General features: G+C 51.4%; 1 protein-coding gene across 2 annotated transcripts; it reads right to left on the minus strand.

The window, feature by feature from the left end:
* Nucleotides 1–496: 496 nt before the first annotated feature.
* Nucleotides 497–20245, minus strand: Cltb (clathrin light chain B). 2 transcript variants are annotated; one of them, XM_074058705.1, is made up of 6 exons: nt 19738–20245; nt 14105–14151; nt 5170–5287; nt 4817–4928; nt 3115–3168; nt 497–911 (listed from the first exon to the last, which is right to left on the minus strand). In XM_074058705.1, exons 1-6 carry the CDS (start codon nt 19922–19924, stop codon nt 740–742), a joined length of 690 nt encoding a protein of 229 aa, XP_073914806.1. In that variant the 5' UTR covers nt 19925–20245; the 3' UTR covers nt 497–739. The 2 variants fall into 2 exon arrangements, with proteins under 2 accessions (XP_073914806.1, XP_020018400.1); XM_020162811.2 differs by lacking the exon at nt 3115–3168 and having other exon boundaries at nt 19738–20170.
* Nucleotides 20246–20841: the final 596 nt, after the last annotated feature.

Raw genomic sequence — 20841 nt, forward strand, 5'->3', positions numbered from 1 at the left:
CTGTTTACAGCCTCTGCTGAAGGGAAAGAAGGTGTGGCTGCTGGTTGTTTATCCCACATCCACAGGAGGGCACAGCTGAAGGAGAGGGCACATTCATGGAGTCCTGGCCAACCCCAAGGAAAGGGTCTGGCAGAAGCCACCTTCACCATCCTCTTGCCCAGGCTTAGAAGCCACCACTGGAGGTCTCTGGTCTTGCCTCTTCCCTGCAAGCCACTTCCTCTGGGAGCTTTTGTGTCCTTGGTCTTATATTAGAACAATGGCTAGAAAGGATCAAGGATACAAAAAGCATTCTCTGAGAGGTGGTCTTTCCTCCTGGGGAGGGAAGCAGCAGACATTGGCAGGCTGGACCCATTTTGGCTGGGAGCTCCTAGGTTTGCATGGGTGCATCCTCACCTCCCGAGGCCACAAAGCTGGGAAAGTTCTAAGCACAAACAGCCCTGACACCAATTGTGGCTTCCAGAGAAATGAGGATGGTAATAAATAAATGTAAAAAGAGTTAACAACACACCCTTTAAGCCAAGAAAAAAAATACATCAGGAGGGACGGTCACAATAGAGTGGACTGAGAGGAGGCATGAGGGGCTAGACCATAGGGCCAGGAGGGGGTGAGGGACGAGAGGGGTGAGGCTCCCCCTTCCCAGCCCCAGGAGATGGAGAAGAACGGAATAGGCTGTGTGTAGCAGCTGCTCCTTCTCTGGCCCAGCACAGCCCATGCTCTGGCCAGTGCTTCTGGCAGGCACCTAGCGGGACAGCGGCGTCTGCTTCAGGGACATGAGCACCGAACGCAGCCGGGACACATCTTTGCACTGCTTGCTGCTTTTGGGGTTGAAGTCACACAGCTGGGCCACCTTCTCCCACTCTGTGCCTGGGGTATCCTCCTTGGACTCCTTCACGAAAGCTTCCTCAGATGCCCTGCAGAAGGAGAGGGGACAGATGTTCCACAGCCACCCTTTCTCCTGAGGCAATGATGGTCCACTCCATCCAGCTGTTTTGTGCATCCTACACTAGAGCACTTTATCCAGTGGTCTCCCAAACCTTGTGCTCTCTGACCTCAGCTCCCCAGGAACAGCCTTGGCATAAAAGGAGGCCTAGGGCTGAGGGTGTAGCTCAGTGGTACAGCACTTGCCTCGCATGCAAGAGGCCCTGGGTTCAATCCCTACCAACCCCCCCCCACCCCCACCACTGAAAGCCACTGAGAAAGTGACAATGGGGAAACAATTGTCAATACAGTTGAGTGGACAAAATCTAAACATGAAGCCATTGAGAAAAAGACAAAGTGTTCTTTGGTGGGGAGAGCTGGAATTGTGTCTTCTTAGGCCAGCAGGGATCCCTGGAGAGCCCCTTCTGCATCTCCAGCAGGACTAGTTCTGTCACATGCCAAGTACAGGCTAATGGCAGGGAGCTCTGGAGTGATCCCAGCAGGTTGTGCCATGGAAGAGGTGGTCAGTTAACCCAGCTCCTTCCTACAATCTTCCAGGTTGTATGCTCAGCTCCCAGGCTGTGAAATGAGGACTGTAGTCTCCACTCTGCCAGGCTGTTTCCTTGCCTGAGAGCCCAGTGAGGTGGCAGGTGTGTGCTGTAGAGCTGGACAGTGAGTGGGGATGAGGGAGCTGCCTCTTCAAGGTCACACCTTACTGCTTAAGGTGTGGTCTGTGGGGGCAATGGTACAGAGGCATCACCACGGCACTTGTTAGAAACACAGAATCTTGAGTCCTACTGATCAGAATCTTCATTTGCTCAGGCTCCCTGGTAACTCACAGACAGATAAAAGTTTGAGAAGTACTGGTCTAGTTTTGCACTCCCTTTGGTGCCCTCTCGGGTGCTCCCTGGGCCATTTCTTGGGGCGAGGTAATGTTCTTGAGCACCCAAGCCTGCAGGATGTCCCCTTCTCCTGCTGGAAACTTCCCCTGGCTCCCCATTACCTTTAGGGTCAAGTCTGGTACAAAAGGCACTTTGCAACTTGCAAGCTGACACCTTCCAACCTCAACTCCCATCCATCCCCACAAACCCAGCCCCACAGGCTCTAGCCACTTGCAGCCAGCTAGACAATTTCTTGCTCTAGACCTTTGCCCCAGACGCTTCTCCCACCTACAATGTCCTTCTCCTCCCACCCTGCCCGCCTAGAAAAGCCCTTGAATTTGTAAGTCCAACTGAAGGTCAGGGATCTCCAGCTGCTGGCTGCCCCAGCAAAGGGAAGCTTCTAGAACTCTGTGTGTGTCCTTTCACAGGACTCACAGTGTACTCCAAACTACTAGCAACTTGGGGTGGTGGACTGTGTGTCTTATTTTTATTTGACCAGAGACTTGCTTTGAGTAAATTCCAATAAGTATCAGGCTAGTGGGAGAGGGGACAACGAGAGGAGGGAGAAGGAAGGCTGCTGTACCCTGCATTGTATGACAGAAGGGTGAGCACAGACAGCAACAGAGGCTGCAGGAGCTCACCCAAATGAGGCATGGCTCCAGCAGGAACAGCAAGTACTACACACTTTCTCTCTCACCATTGCATTTTCTCCTGCAGCTTCAGAATGCCCTCCAAGCTATCATTACCAATCAGCTGGGGCTAGCATAATAAGGAACCTGTTTGCCATCCCAGGTCTAGATTAATTCCAGCCAGACTCCAAACCCAGAGGCATGTGTGAGGGGCTGGTGGTGAAGGGAGCAGGGGCCTATGGCCAAAGTCAGTGCACTTGGGGGCAGAGGGGAGGAAAGAGATAAAAGCATCCCTTCTTTTTTATGCTAAGCACCCTGTACTCAGTGTTTGTTTTGTTCAATAAGATTCCTTCAACCCACTCACCCACCCACCCCCAAGAAGCATCTTGGAGAAGGAGCTAGCTGCCTTGCCCTTTGTCCCTCCCACATGGGGCTGGCCAGTGCGAAATTTTCTCTGCCTCCACCCTGCAGGGCTCTCTACATGGCAAAGCTGCCTCCAGTTTGCTGGAGGGATAGAGATGAGGGTTAGTGCCCTGGGGTCTGCCTCCTGCTCTGGTCATTGCCCCAAACCCAGTCACATTCATTTATACCCCACAAGCTGAAGACTCAATAAACCAAGTGCCAGCCACACAGGGGACACCCCCACTTCAGCAACCCCCTGGCAGAGAACAAAGAAGACAACATACACGTAGCCGATGATATCAGCATCTGGCTGCTGGTAGAACGCTTTGTCAGCAATCCTTGAAGGGAAGAGGTTAGGTGGGGGAGACAGCAAGACAGGCAGGCAGAGGGTTAAAGAGAAAGAGAGAGAGCGTTAGTGTCTCCAGTGGGAGACATGTTAGAAAGCATGAGTGTGGAAATCTGAGAAACTAGGCACAGCCCCAGAGATGGAACTAGGGATCCTCTGCCCTGGCCATCGCTCTGTTCAAAATGTTCAATGGCTCCCCACTGCCTATGCCTCTGTCCAAGGTCCTCCCAATGTGACTCCCATACTGCCCTCTTCCTGCCTTCTGTCCCTCCACTCCTTGACACCTTGTAATCCAACACATGCCCTTTCTTTCCTACCACACAGTTGCCAGGTCTCCAATACCCTCCCCTACACCCAGCCTGCCCCCCCCCGCCTTTTTTTCCTGATGAACTCCTAGTCATCTTCCAAAGCCCAAGAATTCCACCCCATCCTGCTTCTGTGGTCTTCATGCTGAGGGCCCCACAGTATTCAAGACCCACTGAACATGTGTGATTCTCTCCTCTGAGCTCTCTGAGACATGGATGGGTCCTCCTTATCTTCTATTCCCCAGTGCCCAGCCCAGAGCCCAGCATATGTCTTGAATACAAATGTGGCAGTTTCCCTGGTACCTCTTCCACTCTAGGAATATCTCCTACTGTGAAGGGCACAGCCTCCAAGGCAGTGGCTGCTCGGCAGTATCTACTTGAGACCAAAGGTATTCTTTAGTGGGCACCTGCTGTTTGCCTACCCAGCATCCATGCACCCTGATAGCACTCTGCATGGTCAGGCTGCTACCACCGCTGTCCCTGTGTTGTCCTGGGACTGACCCCCATGTCCAGCCCAGGCTGGGTGTCATTGGAACATCCTCCTGGCTAGAGTAACTGGCCCTCATATGGACACATGACCCAAGCCAGACCTATGAGGGTCAGGTCAAGGATTTTGATTGGGACTAGTGGACACCTAATGCTGTTTTTACTGGGATTGCCAAGAGAACAGGACAGAAGCCTGGAACTGCTAATGGCCCTCTCTGCCCCCATACCAGGGATGTGGTGTGTGTGCAAGAGGAAATCACATAGAGAAAAGCAATAAAAGTGAGTGCTGATTGACTTCCTGATGCCACTGTCCCTAAGGTTATACAGTGCCTTATAAGGTTATATAAGGTTCTATAACCCCTAGCCTTTTGGTTATACAGGCCACTAATGTGCCTCATCACTTAGTCACTCTGGGTTGCAGTGTTCTCATTTCTACAATAGGTTGGTTCTTCACTCCCAGCCAGGTCTGTGCCCCTCTGATCCTAACCTAGTCTGGTTGCATTCTGGGCCCTGGCACCCTTTTTGCTGACCAAAAGACCCTGCCTCCTCTTGTCAGGGAGTGATGAGAGCTCAGTGGTGGACCAGCTCCAAAGGGCTCTGACTCCACAGGAAACCAAGCAAGTGACGCTGGGGCCTCCAAATCACCCATGTCAAAGCAGTCCCCAATACCATCGCTCCCCTCACTGACCCATGGCTCACCTCAAGTCCCGGCACTCCCTGCATGTCCCTACAGTCCCCCTCATGTCCCCTTAGCCCCTCAATGTCCTCATACCCCCTGTCCCATAGCCCCTCATGACCTCTTAGCCTCTCATGTCCCTTAGCCCCCCATGTTCCCAGGACTCCTCTCACCGGTTGTTGATCTTATTCTTCTCAACTTGTTCACTCTGGCGCTGGTTCCACTCCTCCAGGTCCTTTTTGGCCTTCTCCCGCCACTCCTGCTCTGTCACCTTGGAGGCAGCATCTGAGACCCAACAGGAGAATGAGTGGCAGATTTCCAGCAGGCACAGAAATGCCTCCTCCTTCCTTCCTGCTTCCCCTGCTTTCCTCCTGCTTCCTGGGCCTCTGCTAGTTAGCCCTAGGGCCATCCTCAGCCACGTCCACACTAGGGCAGAAGACCCCAAGGCCTCCCCACTCCACCCCCACCACGTCCCAACAAGCGACCCCCCCCCCAGGACCTGGCTTGGGTCCAGCCCTACCCTTACCCAGCTCTTGCAGCCGTTTCTTCTGCTCCTCTCTCCATTTGCGGATGCTCTCGGGCTCCTGAGTCAGTCTGTCAGCCTGAGCGATTGCAGCGTAACCATCTGCAGGGCCATTAGCCTCCTAGAATAAATACACAGAGTGCCCAGCCTGTCACATCTGCCCTGCTGTCTCGCTGACTCTGCTGCTCCTGCCGGGACTTCAAGTACTAAGGCACCCCTCACATCAGGACAGCTTGACAACCTCAAAAGACAAATCTATATCTCCCATGATATACCCTGCCTTTGCACTTCAGGTTCCCTCTGCTAGTTCTCCCTGTCAGGCCTTCAATGGCTCAACCTGATCATTCCCCCAAGACTAGACACACTCATTTATACTCCACTCTCTTCATCGTAAAGGGACTAAATAATAATGCCCACCCCATAGGGTAGATATAAGAATAAAACGGGCCAGGCGCCGATGGCTCATGCCTGTAATCCTAGCTACTCAGGAGGCAGAGATCAGGAGGATCTAGGTTCAAAGCCAGCAACGACAAATAGTTCATGAGACCCTATCTTGAAAAAAACCCATCACAAAACTGGGCTGGTGGAGTGGTTTAAGGTGTACCCCCGAGTTCAAACCTCAGTACAAAGAAAAAAAAAAGAAAATGGGTGGAAAAACACAAAGAACTTGCAACATGTCTTGGCATACAGTGAGTCCCTTGTGTTACCATCAGTAAAGTCATCCTGTATTACAACCGTTGCGGAGTGGGGAGGCTCAAGCAGTAAGAACCTGCTAAGCAACCATGAGACCCTGAGGGCTGGGGAGGGGGGGAAAAACAAAACTATTAACTGACATACAGAGTCTGAAATGACCTCCTTTTATACTGCATTCATTTGTCCATCAGAATGTCATCTTTTGACAGTAGAGACCTTGTCTGTCTTGTTCACTGCAGTGTGCCCAGTGCCTGTCACAGTGCTATTGAGTCTATCAGATACTCAATAGATATTTGTTGAGTGAACAGGCTGAACAGGCAGCCCAAAGATACACAGAACAGCCATGACTAAGGCTCTGGCTTAGTAAAGAACTTGGGTTCTGTAGCCAGACTGTCTGGATTCCGATCCTATCATTGATGCTGCAAGATATGCACCAAGTTCCTGAAATTTCCCAGCCTGTTTTCCTTTACAATGTCTTTTTTTTTTTTTTTTGGCTGCACTGGAGTTTGAACTCAGGGCCTCATGTTTGCTAGGCAGGTGCTCTACCACTTGAGCCACTCCACCAGCCTCATCTGAACATGGGACTAAGTAAGACAACCTCTCATACTGGCTTCTGTGATTTATTTTTATTTTATCTTATTTTACTTATTAATTTATTTTGCAGTACTGGAGCTTGAACTTAGGGCTACACACTTGCTAGGCAGGTACTCTACCACTTGAGTCACACCCCAGCCTTCTGTGATTTGATGCACAGAGTCATGGCCCAATGAACAGTGACTAGAATTACTACTGTCTTTATCACTCCCATTTTACAGGGGAGAAAACTAAGACCAGGGGAGATGTGGAACCGTGAAGTGGCTGGAGTCCAGGCCCAGGCTCTACCCACTTCTCCTTGCCACCTGGCAGATCAGGGAACAGAAACTTTGGAGGTCGTGAGCTCAGATCAACAGCAATGAGACAACCTCTGGATTGAGAGGTATGGGAGCTCTGTTTCAGCAGCGCCCTCCCTACCCTTCCTCTCCCTCCCCCCACAGTCTGCCAACGCATTCCAGTCCACATCGTCCCACACCCTCCAGCGTCACAGTGGGCTTGCTGATGGCAGTACTCACCCTTTCCCTCTAGCTGATGAAATCTTACTCCAGCCTACGAGTTTCCATCTCAAGAGCCACCGGTCCCCAGCCCCCCACTCATGTTCCAGACCCCTTCTTCCACCCCTTGTCACAGCCTTCTCCTTCTACTAGGCATCTCCTCCACTGGATCAGGAGCTCCTGGTGAGCAGGCCTTGTTTACAGCCCCTGAACAACCACCCCTCCCCCATTCAGTCACTTTTTTTTTTTTTTTTTTGTGGTACTGGGGCTTGAACTCAGGCCTACACCTTGAGACACTCCAGCCCTTTTTTGTGTTTGTTAGGTATTTTTGAGATAGAGTCTTGTGAAGTGTTTGCCCCAGCTGGCTTCAAACCTCGTTCTTCCTGATCTCTGCCTCCTAAAATGAGGATTACAGGTGTGAGCCTACGGCACTGGGCTCACTTTGTGGCCTTCTGCCCATCTCCTTCAAGCATTTGTCCAAACTGTCAGGACCGACAGTGTTGTTTAATGTCTTTTCCGTACGAGACAGTGCTGGCATGCCCTCTGTACTGTGGTGCTCACCACTGTCCACAGCTCAGAGCAGGTGTTCAGAAAACAGGCTAAATAAGCAAAGACCTCAGAGCCAGCACGGAGGAACTGGGAGGAAGAGCAGGGAGAGGGTGTTGCCCAAGGGTGTGGATAGGCAGGTGAGGCAGCAGCCAGATGGAACTTCTTGGGGCTCAGCTCCAGTTGCCTGGGGAGTGAGGAAAGGGCAGGCTGAGGGCAGGGTGCCTCGGATTAGACCCAACCCTTGGGTGGGGCAGCAGACACTACCTTACTCCTCCTTCCTTCAGGGCAATACACTGCGTCAGATTCTCTCTCTACCTCCCTAGGGGCCTTCCGACGTGGAGAACATAAATTGATTAGATTATGTTACTTGTGAGACCCTGTCTCAAAACCAAATCAAAAGAAAACCAGGTGGAGTGGCTCAAGAGCTAAGCATGCCTGCTTAGCAAGAGTGAGGCCCTGAGTTCAAACTCTGGTGCTGCCAAAAAACAAAGAAAGAAAAAGAAAAGAAAACTCTGTATGTGTTGGAGCACAGGCGGCCATTGTACACGATCAGGGGTTGGTTGAATCCAGGGATGAGTAGAGGCAGAGAGAGGGCTGACTGTAGAGCAATTGCTTAAGGAAGTGGTTGTGGTCCTGTGAGGTGATGCATACCTGTAATCCCAGCTACTATGGAGACTGAGGCAGGAAGATTGAAAGTTTGAGGCGAGCCTGGGCAATTTAGCAAGGCTCTGTCTCAAAATTAAAAAAAAAAAGAAGGCCTGTAGCTGTAGCTCAGTGGCCCTGGGTTCATTCTCCTGGGGTGGGGGGGTGGGTAGGAAGTGGTAGTTGGTGAGTGGGAGGCTGCTAAAGCCAGGGTCCTTAGAGGAGGCTCTCTCAGGGCTGGGGTCTGAATTAGGAGAGAGGTGGAGCCTGAGGACATTATAATCCCCATTCCCAGCTTCTACGGAAGGAGAGCTCCAGACAGAGACCAAGCCGGCACAAGCTGAGCTGGCTCCAAAGGCCACTGTGGCAAGCGTGAGTTGATGAAATACAGAAATCACGGGGGCGGGGAGAGGCTACATCATTTGGATTTCATTCAGATTGCAGTAGAGAGCCTTTGATATTTTAAGACTGGACATGTTATAATCTGATTCAGGGTTTGCACAGAACATTTTGTTTTGTGATGCTGGGGGTGGAACCCAGGGCCTCACAGGCTGGGCTGGCACCCCACATGGCGCTACATCCCCAGCCCAAGTACACTGGTTATTTCACTGTGGAGAAAGGGCTTAGGGAGCAGTGGTCCAGGCCAGAGGCAGCAGGGATTAGACAGCGAGAAGCCTTCTCTGAAGACACTGCTTTAGTAGCCTCTCACTTCCCAACTACTACTTTGTACCCAACATATATAGAGTTTTCTTTTCTTATTATGTATTTATTTATTTATTTTGGCGGCATGGGAGTTTGAACTCAGGACCTCACTCTTAATAAGCAGGCGCTCTTAACTCTTGAGCCACTCTGCCTGGTTTTCTTTATTTGTTTGTTTGGTTGGTTGGTTTTGATTTGATTTTGAGACAGGGGCTCACTAAGTAGCCAGGTCTGGCCTTGAACTCTTGATCCTCCTGCCTCAGCCTCTTGAGTGCTGGGATTTCAGGCATTCACAATCACACCCAGCTGGGAAAATTTTAAGTACACAGTGCCACCAGTTGTGGGAGGAGATGGGGTAGAAGAGGTGGATTGGAGAAGCGGTCCCATTTGTGTCCTTCACTGTCCATCGTCTCCAGAAAGCCTGACTTAACATTAAGATGCCAGAGCACTTACAATTAAATGGTTTTGTTTGATCTTTTACAATTTTATACGAAGGGTTTTATTATCTCTGTTTTATAGGTAGGGAAACTCTAGCACCACAGTGCCAAGGTTACCCTGCCAGCAAGTAGCAGAGTCAAGAATCAAACAGAATTACTGGGTGTGAACATCTTTGAGACAGAGTAGCTAACAGGGAACAAAGTGGCTTCTATGTTGCATTATTTGTGTTTCTGTTTCTTTCTTTTTTTTTTTTTTCCTTTCCCAGGGCCTACACCTTGAGCCACTCCACCAGCCCTATTTTTGTGAAGGATTTTCTGAGATAGGGTCTCACAAACTATTTGCCCATGGTTTGCTTTGAACTGCGATTCTCCTGATCTCTGCCTCCTGGGCAGCTAGGACTACAGGCGTGAGCCACCAGCACCCAGCTGTGTGTTTCCTTTTTGACTCTCTGATGGGTCCTTTTTTTTAAGTCCTGAGGATCAAACCTAGGGCTGTGTGCTTGCTAGGTAACTGCTGTACCACTACTATGTACCTTCCCAAGACTAGAAACTTTCTCTCTCTCTCCCTCTCTCTCTCTTTCACACACACACACACACACACACACACACACACACACACACACACACACACACACCACCCCTCAGCTCATTTAGTGGCCAAGACAGTAATTGCAAGAAGTTTCCAGGGTTACAGAGCTCTTTTCTCAATGCCCCTGGGTAGGGGCAGCCAAGTGGGGGCAGTCAGGCAGGGCCTTAATGCCCATTTTGCAAATGAGAAGCCAGGCTCACAAAGGCTACTTGATTAGTCCAAGTCCACCCAGCTTTGACAAAACACAAAGTGAGGTCCAGGTCTCTGGTCCCATCCACGCTTTGCCTGCTGACTGCTGCACAGTTGCACCGCACATTCAGGGGCATAGCTCACCCTGTTCCACAGCACCTATTGTCCCCAGAGGTGGAGGCAACCCTGCCCCAGGCACAGAGTGTGAGGCCCAGGCCCAGCCCACCTCCACGACCTCCACACCCCAGCCCCACCAGCAGGGAGTCCGCTAACTGCTCTGGATGGGAGCTGTGTGGCCCTCTGCCAGCAGGCACACCCCACTGCACTGGTGGCCTCCCCACTCTCCTGGCACATCCTTCTATGCAGCAGGTACCATGGGGGTTCTGGGCAAGCCCTGGACTAAGTGTCTTACCCACTGTGTCTTTGCACCTGCTGTTTCCTCAGTCAGGACTGACCACATCCCCTGAGCAGCCTTGAAATCCACTCCCAGCAAGCCTTTCCTGACTTCAGGCTTGGATGCCTGGCTTGGATTCAAGCTATGTAACTGAAGTAAGCTATTAAAACTCCCTGTGTAAAACCAGGGTGTTGAAAGAACCTGCATTGTGGGGCGTTGGGCAGATTAAATGTGTTAATCCTTGTAAGCTCTCCAGCAGTGTCTGACGCACAGGAAAACCCAACTTTAACTCTTTTTTTTTTGAGATACTGGGGTTTGAACTCAGGCCCTCACACTTGCTGGGAAGGTTCACTACCACTTGAGCCACTCCACCAACCCCTTTTTTTTTGGTGATGGGTTTTTCGAGATAGGGTCTCATGAACTATCTGCCTGGGCTGGCTTCGAGCCTCAATCCTCCTGATCTCTCCCTCCTGAGTAGCTAGGATTACAGGTATGAGTCACCAGAACGTGGCTAACTGTTAGATCTTAAGACTGCCCTAAAACCCAATCTCCACCCATCCTGGGCCACTATTACTTCTTTCTAGGTCTCTGTCCCTCTGGGGACAAACACCACATTGGATTTGCCTGTATGTTCCCTACCCTTTCTCAAGGCATGACACTCAAAGAATGTGAGTTGGCCAAATAAGCAAGTGACTGGTTATAAAGTCATGTGGAGGCCCAGGAAAGGCACTGGGCTCAACATCAGAGAGTGTGGGCTTTAAGTCCCTGTTCTGTCAGTCACTAGCAATGACATTGAGAAAGTCCCTTCCCCAAGTAGCTTGAATTTCAAACCTGGCAAAGGACAGCGACTGTCCCACTCCAGGTGCAGAGTAAGGATCCCATGAAGCATCTGCCATAAAGCTACCTGTCCCCACAGAGGATGCCCATGTGAGGGGTGTCAAGACCACTGTGGCTCAGAAGGCAGGAGGCTCCCAGTTATGTCCAGCTTATCTCAGCCCAGCTTCCTGGCTCCCCTCTCGTAAGAGACTCCTCTGCTGGGTACCACCCTGAGAGCCTCCCAAGGTCATGCTGGCCACACACACACTTCTGGGACAGCCAGGAGGATGAGGCACATCAGTCCTGCAGATTGACCAGCTCAAGATAAGCTAGGCTGAGCTGTTGATTCCCCTAAGCAGCTCAAAGAAGGATAGTGTGGGGGGGGGGAGGGGGGCAGTGGAGAGAAGAAGAGAGAATTTATGCAGGAAGGTGGATAATCTTGCAGGGGCCTTCTGTCCCTGCCCTGGGTGCGGTCAAATGAAGCTGGAACAGGTACGGGCAAGCTTATCCTTAGGTCACACTGTGGATCAAGTTTGTAGCTGGGCTCCCCACCCCCCCATCCCCCCCCACCCCCGCCGCCACACACACACCCACCCCCCACCCATAGCCCACAGGCTGCCAGGAAAAAATTGAAGCACAAAAGCTCAGCCCAGGACCCTTGATGTGTTTGGGTTGCCAAGGTCAAGGCTCTTCCTCCCCTGAAAGCGCAGACACTGCTGTACTCAGTGCTAAAGACAGTGCTCAGGGATTTCAGCCTGCACCCCAGCTGCTTGGCCAGCCTACGCTCAGCAGGGATCAGAAGATGTAGGTGAACAATGTCTTTGCCAGAAGCTTCTGAGTGGCTGGCCTCACCTGTGACCCTCCGCTGCCTGAAAGCATTCAGATGGGACTGATGGGAAATGATTTAGAAGACACAAGCTTTGGGTCATTATTACTTAACAGAGAGCTAAGAATTCCCAGTGAGTTTAGGAGGGGACCCTAGGGTTCCTCAGGGCCGCCAAATGCAAAGCCAGGCCTGGGGACAGAAAAGTCAGGGAAAACAAATCAACCAAGTGAGGAAAACCCCAGAGATGGCTAATTTCCTGTGTGACTTTGCGTAAGTCACTCACCCATCTGAACCTCAAGCTCTTAATCAACTGAAAAATGAAAGTATCGTGTCCTAGGTACTTCTGTGGTTCCAAGGAGGTCTCCAGCTCCAGTTCCGATTTTTTGAAACAGGGTCTTACTGTGTAGCCCAGGCTGGCCTTGAGCTCACAATCCTCCCACTTCTGCCTCCCAGTGCTGAGATTATAGGTATGCACAACCACACCCAGCTGTAACATAGACCTTTTGGATCAACCAAAGTCCTTGTGAGTGTGCCCAGGGCTTGGCAGTCTAAGTCTCAAAGATCTAGCAGATAGTACAGGAATCACGTTTATTCTTTGGTTCTATCAGGCTCAACTGGACATGATGCTGCCCAGTGCTAGAGATCCACTTTTCTAGTTTGCTGAGAGTTGAGTAATTTTCCTCAAATGGGATTTGGCCAGTTTTCCTGTGTAAGGTACCAGCCCATCCCGCTTACGTAAGAAAGTATTGTTTACTCTCCCCGGGATTCAGAAGGCCAACTCCTCCATGGGGTGGGACTCCGCCACAGGGTGGGGCTCCTGAGATGAGGAAGCAGCAGCAGCCCCAGCGATCCTGGTCTTTGATCCAATCTGAGTGGGAATTAAGGCTCAGCACTGGGGGCTAAGATCCCAGTCAAGCATCTGGGGGTAGGGTAGAGCAAGGACCGCACATACATGGGGTTCTAGGGGTGCCATTAGTGGTCTGGGTTTTCTAGGTTAAAGTACCTTTTTTGTTCTGTTTTGTTTTGCTTTGTGACAAGGTCTCAATATGTAACCCAGGCTGGTCTCAAACTTGTCATTCTCCCTCCTCGGCCTCCTGAGTGCAGGGATTACAAGCATGCACCACTATGCCCAACTGAGAAACAGTCTTTAACTAGAAATACCACCCTCTCCTAGGCTCACTAACTCCCCCACCCATGGAACCCAGGGCCTCTTGCCTTCAAGTACAACTATTGTTAACAATTGGTGCAAACATTTGAAAAAGAAAAATAGAGGGATAAGGACGAATGATGGAGGGGGTGAATTCAACTACGATGTATTGTAAGAACCTTTGTAAATATCACAATGTACCCCAGTACAACAATAATACAATAATTAAAAAATATATAAAAGAAAACTAGAACCCTACCATGCATTTTGTTCTGCCTTTTTCTACTTCATACATCTGTACATGTCAATACAGAAAGCTCTGGTGGCCCTTTGTGACAAGGATATCACTGTCCCATCTGTCTACCCAGGTCCATGATGCTAGACACTTAGGCTTTTGCAGCCTGCCTGCTATTACAAACATTTCTGCAGAGAATCTGGGTATCCTCCATCAATTATTGCTTAGGGAAAATTCCAGAAAGTGGAAACTCTGGACCAAAGGACCTGCCTGCGAATGTGCTCACACGTGTGGAGCTGGCCAGTCAGTTTTCAGCCTCCCACCAGCTGTACACAGGGCCCTGTATTTTCTTCATTCCATGCCACCTGGAGTCACTTTACCTCTCCCTCCTGCAGCAGGACGTCACCACGGATAACCTGAGGCTAACTCCCCATCAATGTCTGTCTCTAGAGTCTTTATTCTTCATGCCTGCCCCCTACACAAGAAAACATGTCACAACCTTTTGCTCCACCCCAATGCAGCAAACAAATGAACAGAACTTGGAGCCTATGCAGCCTGTGATCGAGCCATAAGCAACTGAGACATAGGCTGTCAGGTGTCAGTCCCACCATCGCTAGGATGGGACCCTGCTTACCTGAAACACATCTCCGTTGACTGTAGTCCCCATGTCCTCAGAACCAGCTAGAAAGAGAACAAGAACACATCACTCACTGTCTACCTATACCAAGCACAGATGGCCCTAGGTTAGCATCTGAGGCCAACCTCTGTATAAACCTATCTGTATATTGACCCCATACAGACACAATGGATATATAACTGGGGGTCAGACCTTGACTGAGCATAGCCTTGCACAACCATTAGCACACTTGATTTTCCCCACAGCCCTATGATGAAGTCGTTAGCAACCCATTTTACGGATTCTTCAGCAGAGACTCAGAGAGGTTACATGATTGCCCAAGATCACCCAGCTAGTCATAGCTCCTTACTTTCCTGAAGTTAATTGACCCACAGCCCGCCTGGGAATGGCCAGTGTGCCAGTAGAGCCCATGCCTGGTGAGTAGGCAGAAGTGCTGCAGGCTTAGGGCGGGGGCTGTCAGGGATAAGGAAGAGGGGGATCTGCGCGTCTCTACCTGTCCTGGTGGAGCCTTGAGCAGCCTGGGAGAGCAGGACTCATAGTTCCCACTGGGCAGCACCTGGCCTGTTTTTGTGCCTCTGTGTCCCTCCCAGAAGGATTTTCTTTTGTCTCCAACTGTGACTCCTCCTGGTCCCTTTTGCCAGCCATCCATTAGTCACACATCCCTGTGGCTTCTGCAAGTGACCCCAAAGTCTCCCTTGCTGTCTACCTGATGCCCAGCCTACCCTGGCTACCATAGCTCACTTACTTTGGTCTGTCAGCCTTGTCACACCTGGAAGGGTGTGCCTCTTTCTCCTCACAACATACATGTGCGTGGTGGCTCACACCAGTAATCTCAGCTACTCTCCCAGATACTCAGGAGGCAGAGATCAGGAGGAGGATTGCTATCAGAGGTTGGCCTGGGCAAAAAATGTGAGATCCTAACAGAAAAATAACTAAAGCAAAAAGGGCTGGTGGAGTGGCTCAAGTGGTACTTGCTTAGCAAGTGCAAGGCTCTGAGTTCAAACTCAAGTACTGCTAAAAAAAAGAAAAGCAAACAAAAAAAAGAAGAGAAGAGAAAAAAAAAGAGAGAGAAGAAACCCACTTTCCATTGACCACAGAGGCCCAAAGGGCCTGCTGTTGCCTGAGGGGACTTTGCAGGTGCTATTCCCTCTGCCTGGAAGGCTCCTCCACTTGCTTCCTTGTGTCTGCTCGCTCCCTCCCTCCCCTTGGCTTCTGCTTTCAGTGGAGGGCTTCCCTGGCCACTGCCCTTACTCACCCCTTGGGCATCTGCTCCCCAGCAGCATTGACTCCAAGCACTTACCACAACCAGCCCGAGCATCTGTGCCATATTTACTTATGTCTTCCCCACATCAGTGGACCCTGCACTGGTGGGGGGAGGGGGGCTTTCTTTTACTCAGGATGGGGCCCAGCACCTGGAACACTGCCGTGCACATAACAGGGACCCAGCTCATATTTGCCAGATGACAACCACTAAAAACCCTGCACACAGTTCATAATGGGCTTTACCATCTGACTCTGCCTGTTTTCCCTAACTTCCTACCAGTCCCCCCACAAACCCTAAATCCTGCTTCCCTCTCTAAAGAATACTTTTTTTTGGCAGTACTGGGGTTTGAACTCAGGACCTCATGCTTGCCAGGCAGGCACTCTATACTTAAGCCACGCCCTCAGCCCTTTACACCTTAGTTATTTTTTGAATAGGGTCTTATATTTTTGCCCTGGATGGCCTGGACCACAATTCTCCTACTTCTGTCTCCCCCATAACTGGGGTTACAGGTGTATACCACCATGTCTGACTTATTTATTGATTAGAGGGTCTTGCTAACTTTTTGCCCAGGTTGGCCTCCAACCTCCATCCTCCCCATCTCTACCTTCAGAGTAGCTGGAATTACAGAAGTGAGCCACTACACACCCAGCCAGTACTTGCTTGTTTGTTTGTTTGTTTGTTTGAGACAGGGTCTCACTGTGGCCTAGACTGGCCTTGAACTCAAGATCCTCCTGCCTCATCTTCCCAGGTGTTGGTGCAATTACAGACTAATGTTGCCACACCCAGCCCTAAAGAATCCTTTATTGAACCCATTCCTTCTCCAAGATTTTCCAGGAAGTTTTCATTTGCTTCCTCTATATCCCTAGGCACTAGAGGAGGGTCTCATTTGTAGGGTACCCAGAATACTATAGATCATGCCCTACTCTCTTCTGCAACAGCCTGTGACACCCGGAGCATATGTTCCCTTACCAAGCTCTGCGTCCTGGTCAGCTCCTAGGGGCTCCTGCACAGAGTGTGGGAGAAGTGACTCTTGGCTAAATGGAAGTTGAATTACTCTTTTGGGGCCCACTGTCATTTTCAAGGCCTCTCAGAAACTGTAGTGCCTCCTGGCACAGAGCTATGGGAGACCACTCAAGGTTACTGCAGAGGGAAGGACTAGCCTTGTACCAGGCAGTTAGGGCTGTGAGCAACAGCATCAGTACCTTCTGCCTGGGGCCCTAAAGGACTGAAGGGAGGGACACTGAACCCCCCCTTGGCAATAATCCCCCACTGATATAAATTCTGATTGACTTTGCAGAGCCAAGCAATGATGGATTCTGACCTATTATGTCAGCTACCACCCCAACGAAATCATACAGGATTTCTCCTGCGTGGGTGGCCAGTCCCTGAATCAGAGGGAAGCAATGGGGTTTCCTCTTCCTCTAGGAGGTTTCTTCTCCATGCTCCGTTCAGAAGGACGTGGGTCTGTATGTGTGGCCTTTTGGAGAAGTCACACGGGCCCCCTCCACCATGACTGGCCCCAGTCTCAGACCCCTCAGCTGCCGGGGTACCCACCTTGACTTCCAGAAAGTGTCTCTGGCCATCTCTCAGTCCTGTGAGCCCTCTGGAGACGTGGTATCAGCCTCCTTGAGAATCTACACTCACCCACGCACAAAACTGCCAGTATCTGTTCCCACAATGCTCTCTGATTACTGCACATTTACAACCTGAGCTCAGCAGAACAGGAACAAGGCAATGCAAGACCCAGGGATAAACCCTTGGTTGTGTGGCTTCCTAAAGATACCTGACCCATTTGGAGCAAAGGCAGAGAGAGTCCAGGACATTCCTGGGAGCTTACTGAGGCCCAGCAGGGGAAATTGGCTTGCCCAGAGCTGACAGGCAAGTCATGGCCAGGCCTGAAGCCCAGAAATCTGGGTGTGAAATGTAGACCTTCTGGGCCCTACCCAAGGTTGATGAGTGGAAACAAAGTGTCCATGACTCCCACTGGCCTCAGATCTAGCCCAGACCACAGGCTCAGTGTAGCTCAGGCTCAGGCCTGCACCAGATACCTCTTTCCCCAGGGACCCTGGAACCAACATCAAGACACTGGGCACAAGCACTGCCAACAGAGGACATCATCTAAGGGAAGGCAACTCAGGAGATGACTGGTGGCTGCTGTTGGAACCACCTTCTGCCTGGCTTCCTGCAGGTCAAGGCCCTTTTTCTCAGGCCATCCTGGCTCCTGGCACTCCCACTGCTCAGCACTGCCTAGGCATGGAAGATCAGGCCCATTCTACCCATGTCTGGCCACACGTTGAGCCTCCAGCAATACCTCCTGCTCCCTAGATGACCATTCATGAGGGCATCCAAGCATTTGCAGCCTCAGCAGTTGAGAGTCTGGGAGACCCTCCAAGGACTGTGTCCCTGCAGCTTCTTGGAAGAAGCAAAGCATGTCACTGTTTCTCTTCCTATCATCTCAGATTCTCTCTTGGGCAGTGTGGGGCCAACCAGTGCCCCACACTGCCCAAGAGAGAATCTCCCATGCAGGATGGAAGCCCCAACTTCCAGTTGCCTCCAGGGGTCCTTAGCCTGAATTCCACCCGGTCCATCTCTTTCATGGGGTTGTGACAACGTGAGGCCTCCTGTAATGAGTCAGGCCAGATTAGGGGAAGGAGTGGTCTCAAGGGGAGGGAGGACAAATAAATATCATGTATGAACTTGGGCAGGTACTTCCTAGAAATTCCCTGGACATGGGAGGATCCTAGCAGAGGGACTGTGAGCTCTGTTTCAGAAGACCTCTACTGCTGGGTTACCAGGTAACAAAAGACCACCACCTCCTCCCTGCCATACCCAATTATCAGCCAGGGAGAACCCAGCATTTGAAAGAACATGGAGTCCAGAGCTGGGAGGCCTGAAAGTCTGGAAGCAAGTCCCAGATCTGTCACTCATAGCTGGGTGAATTTGGGCAAGATACTCAGATTCTCTGGGCCTCCGGTCTCTGAGCCTCCAGTTTCTGTTACAAAAGGCTTGTCACATTTCTCATACTGAAGGGATACAGAGTTGCTTCAACTCCTCAACCATATTAACTGTCTTTTTGGGGGTTTTTTGTTTGTTTTTTGGTGGGACCTGAGGTTTGAACTTTATGCTTATAAAGCAGGTGGTCTGCTGCTTGAGTCACGCCACCAGTCCATTTTGCTCTGGTTATTTTGGAGATAGGATCTCAAGAACTATTTGCCAGGGCTGGCCTCAAACCACAATCCTCCCTCCTAAGTAGCTAGGATTGGCAGGCATGAGCCATCCGTGCCCTGTCTTTGTTTATTTCTGTATCCTCAGTGAGCCTGGCATACAGTAGGTGCTCAGCAAATGTTGAACAAATAAAAACATGACTGTTGAAGAACCTTATAAATTTCATGTATATAAATATATTATATGCAACAAGTCTATAAACCCCTTCAAAATAACTGGAAGTGAGGTCTTTTGCTATGTACCCATGAAGGTAGCATTTGCCTTTTTACTAAGGATTTTTAGAAATTGTTCTATTGAGACAGAACCAGAGCTGGAGCATCACTGATAAACCTGCTACTGAAGGAACCAGGCCCTTCACCCTGAGCTCTGAAGCCCTGGACCACCTTCAGAAGCCATTAAATAGACAGTTACAGACCCCTGAAGGGCAGGAACACATCTGACTGATGACCGTTTGTGCTCCTGCCCTGACTCCTGTGTCCAACTCCGAGACCTGAATGTGAAAGACACAGGTTAATCCTGGATCTTCCACGTTCTAGCTGTTTCAGTAGTGTGCCTTCTGAGTCTCAGTTTTGCCAGTTCTGAAATGTGTTCAATAAGGTGTATGAAATGATTAAACGTCATTCACACGCCTAGCCCAGTGGTTGCAGGACGGCAGGTGGTCCCCAGGGTGTATTGGTGAGTTCCTGAAGCACCCAGTGTCCCCTTGCATTCCCAGCTCTATGAGAGCTAAACCTGACCTGCTGGAGGCCTGTGTTCTGCCCACACCTGGGCCACCAAGAATGGACATGTCCCATGTCCATTGGGGCATGTTAGATGGCTTAAGAGAGATTCTTAGAACTGGGCAGAGGATTGGATTCCAGAGCCAGATAGTGGGGGAGCTGGTCTGGGGATGAAATGTCACAAGGGACAAGGCAGAGCCACAGCCCCAGGACAGACCTTCATTCATTTCCCAGTTCACAGATGGGGATCACCAAGATTTCGCCCTGTCTCCCAGGCTCCTGGACTGTCCCTAGCTGGCCTGCAGCAGGGCCTCTTTCAAATACTACAGAGCCCTTAGGCCGGGACTGTGCCCGGCCTGGACCACTGTCCACCAGGTGACAGCCTCAAGCCCCCCAGTTCCCAGGCCGCTGCGCTGACTCACCCCCACTGGCGAGTCCCGGCAGCGCCGTGGCCACCTGGCCGCCGGCAGGTGTCCCGAAGCCCTCGTCATTCTCTATGCCTGCGATCGCGCTCTCCTGCTGGGCCAGGAAGGCGGCAGCTGGGTCCTCCTCCGTGGCCTCGGGGGCCCCGCTCTCCGACGACGAGAAGAAGCCAAAGTCATCAGCCATTTTCCCCGCTTCTCTGCGGAAGCTTCTGCCTGGCGATCGGCTCTGCCCGATGCGTGCCCTGCTGCTGCGCTCGGGGACCGCGACACTGTCCCCCCCGCCCCTTGCCGCGAGGGGAGCCGTTCTGTGCCGGGACCCCGCACTTCCTCTCCGCCACCGGGCCCGGCTCGCCTGTCACTGCGGCTGCAGGCGCCAGCGGCGGGAGGAGCTGGGAACCGGAATGCGGTGATGTCACCGGCCGAGGGGGGTGGGAGGTGCCCGCAGGACAGCCGCGAGGTCGCCTCGCAGCGGCCACAGGAGGGCGGCAGCAGAACGGCGAGGTGGCCTCGGAGTGGTGGTGTGCGGGGTTGTGGAGCCCAGGCCCGGGCCGCGCTGGTGTCCACGACTCAAGATCCAGGCATAACTCCCGCCAGGCGGTGCACACGGCCACGACAGGCGGCATCCTGGGACTCTTAAGCTCGGAAGGGGTGGCAGCTGCGCAGACCGTGCTTCACCTAAGCTGGGCTGATTTGCTGAACCTTTTAAGTGACCCTCATCCTCTGTAAGAGCAGGAAAACGATACTGGGGAAGCAGATTCACACCAAGTTCATTGCCACTTGGCGGGGTAGCTTTTTGTGCATTTCTTGTGGGTTTCTCATTTGGCCAGGCGAGGTGTTATGACCTGACTGGGCCCCTTCGATGTCCTTTAGGTCTGAATCAGCCTGAGAAAGACAGGCTTAATTTAACTAGGCAGCCTGCCACCCACCGCCCACCACTCCAGGCAAACAGTCTCCCAATGCCCCAGCCCTACCAGCACCAGGGTGACAACGTTTAGTAAAACTAGGCCTTGGCCATGACATTATAATCTAGGGATCAACAGGTAGCAAGTGTAGACACAAGGTACTGGGAGACCCAGAAAACCACCCTGGGATTTGGACTGT

Source organism: Castor canadensis, chromosome 16 (genome assembly GCF_047511655.1).
Source record: "Castor canadensis chromosome 16, mCasCan1.hap1v2, whole genome shotgun sequence".
Lineage (NCBI taxonomy): Eukaryota > Metazoa > Chordata > Mammalia > Rodentia > Castoridae > Castor > Castor canadensis.

What these genes read in the sequence shown, in the direction of transcription:
- Cltb (XM_074058705.1), bottom strand. Translation starts at nt 19,924, where the DNA reads ATGGCTGATGACTTTGGCTTCTTCTCGTCGTCGGAGAGCGGGGCCCCC. An exon ending in GCCGGGACTCGCCAGTGGGG is followed by an intron (nt 14,152 to 19,737) that starts GTGAGTCAGCGC and finishes TTCTCTTTCTAG; the next exon opens with CTGGTTCTGAGGACATGGGG. An exon ending in AAGAATAAGATCAACAACCG is followed by an intron (nt 3,169 to 4,816) that starts GTGAGAGGAGTC and finishes CTTCCCTTCAAG; the next exon opens with GATTGCTGACAAAGCGTTCT.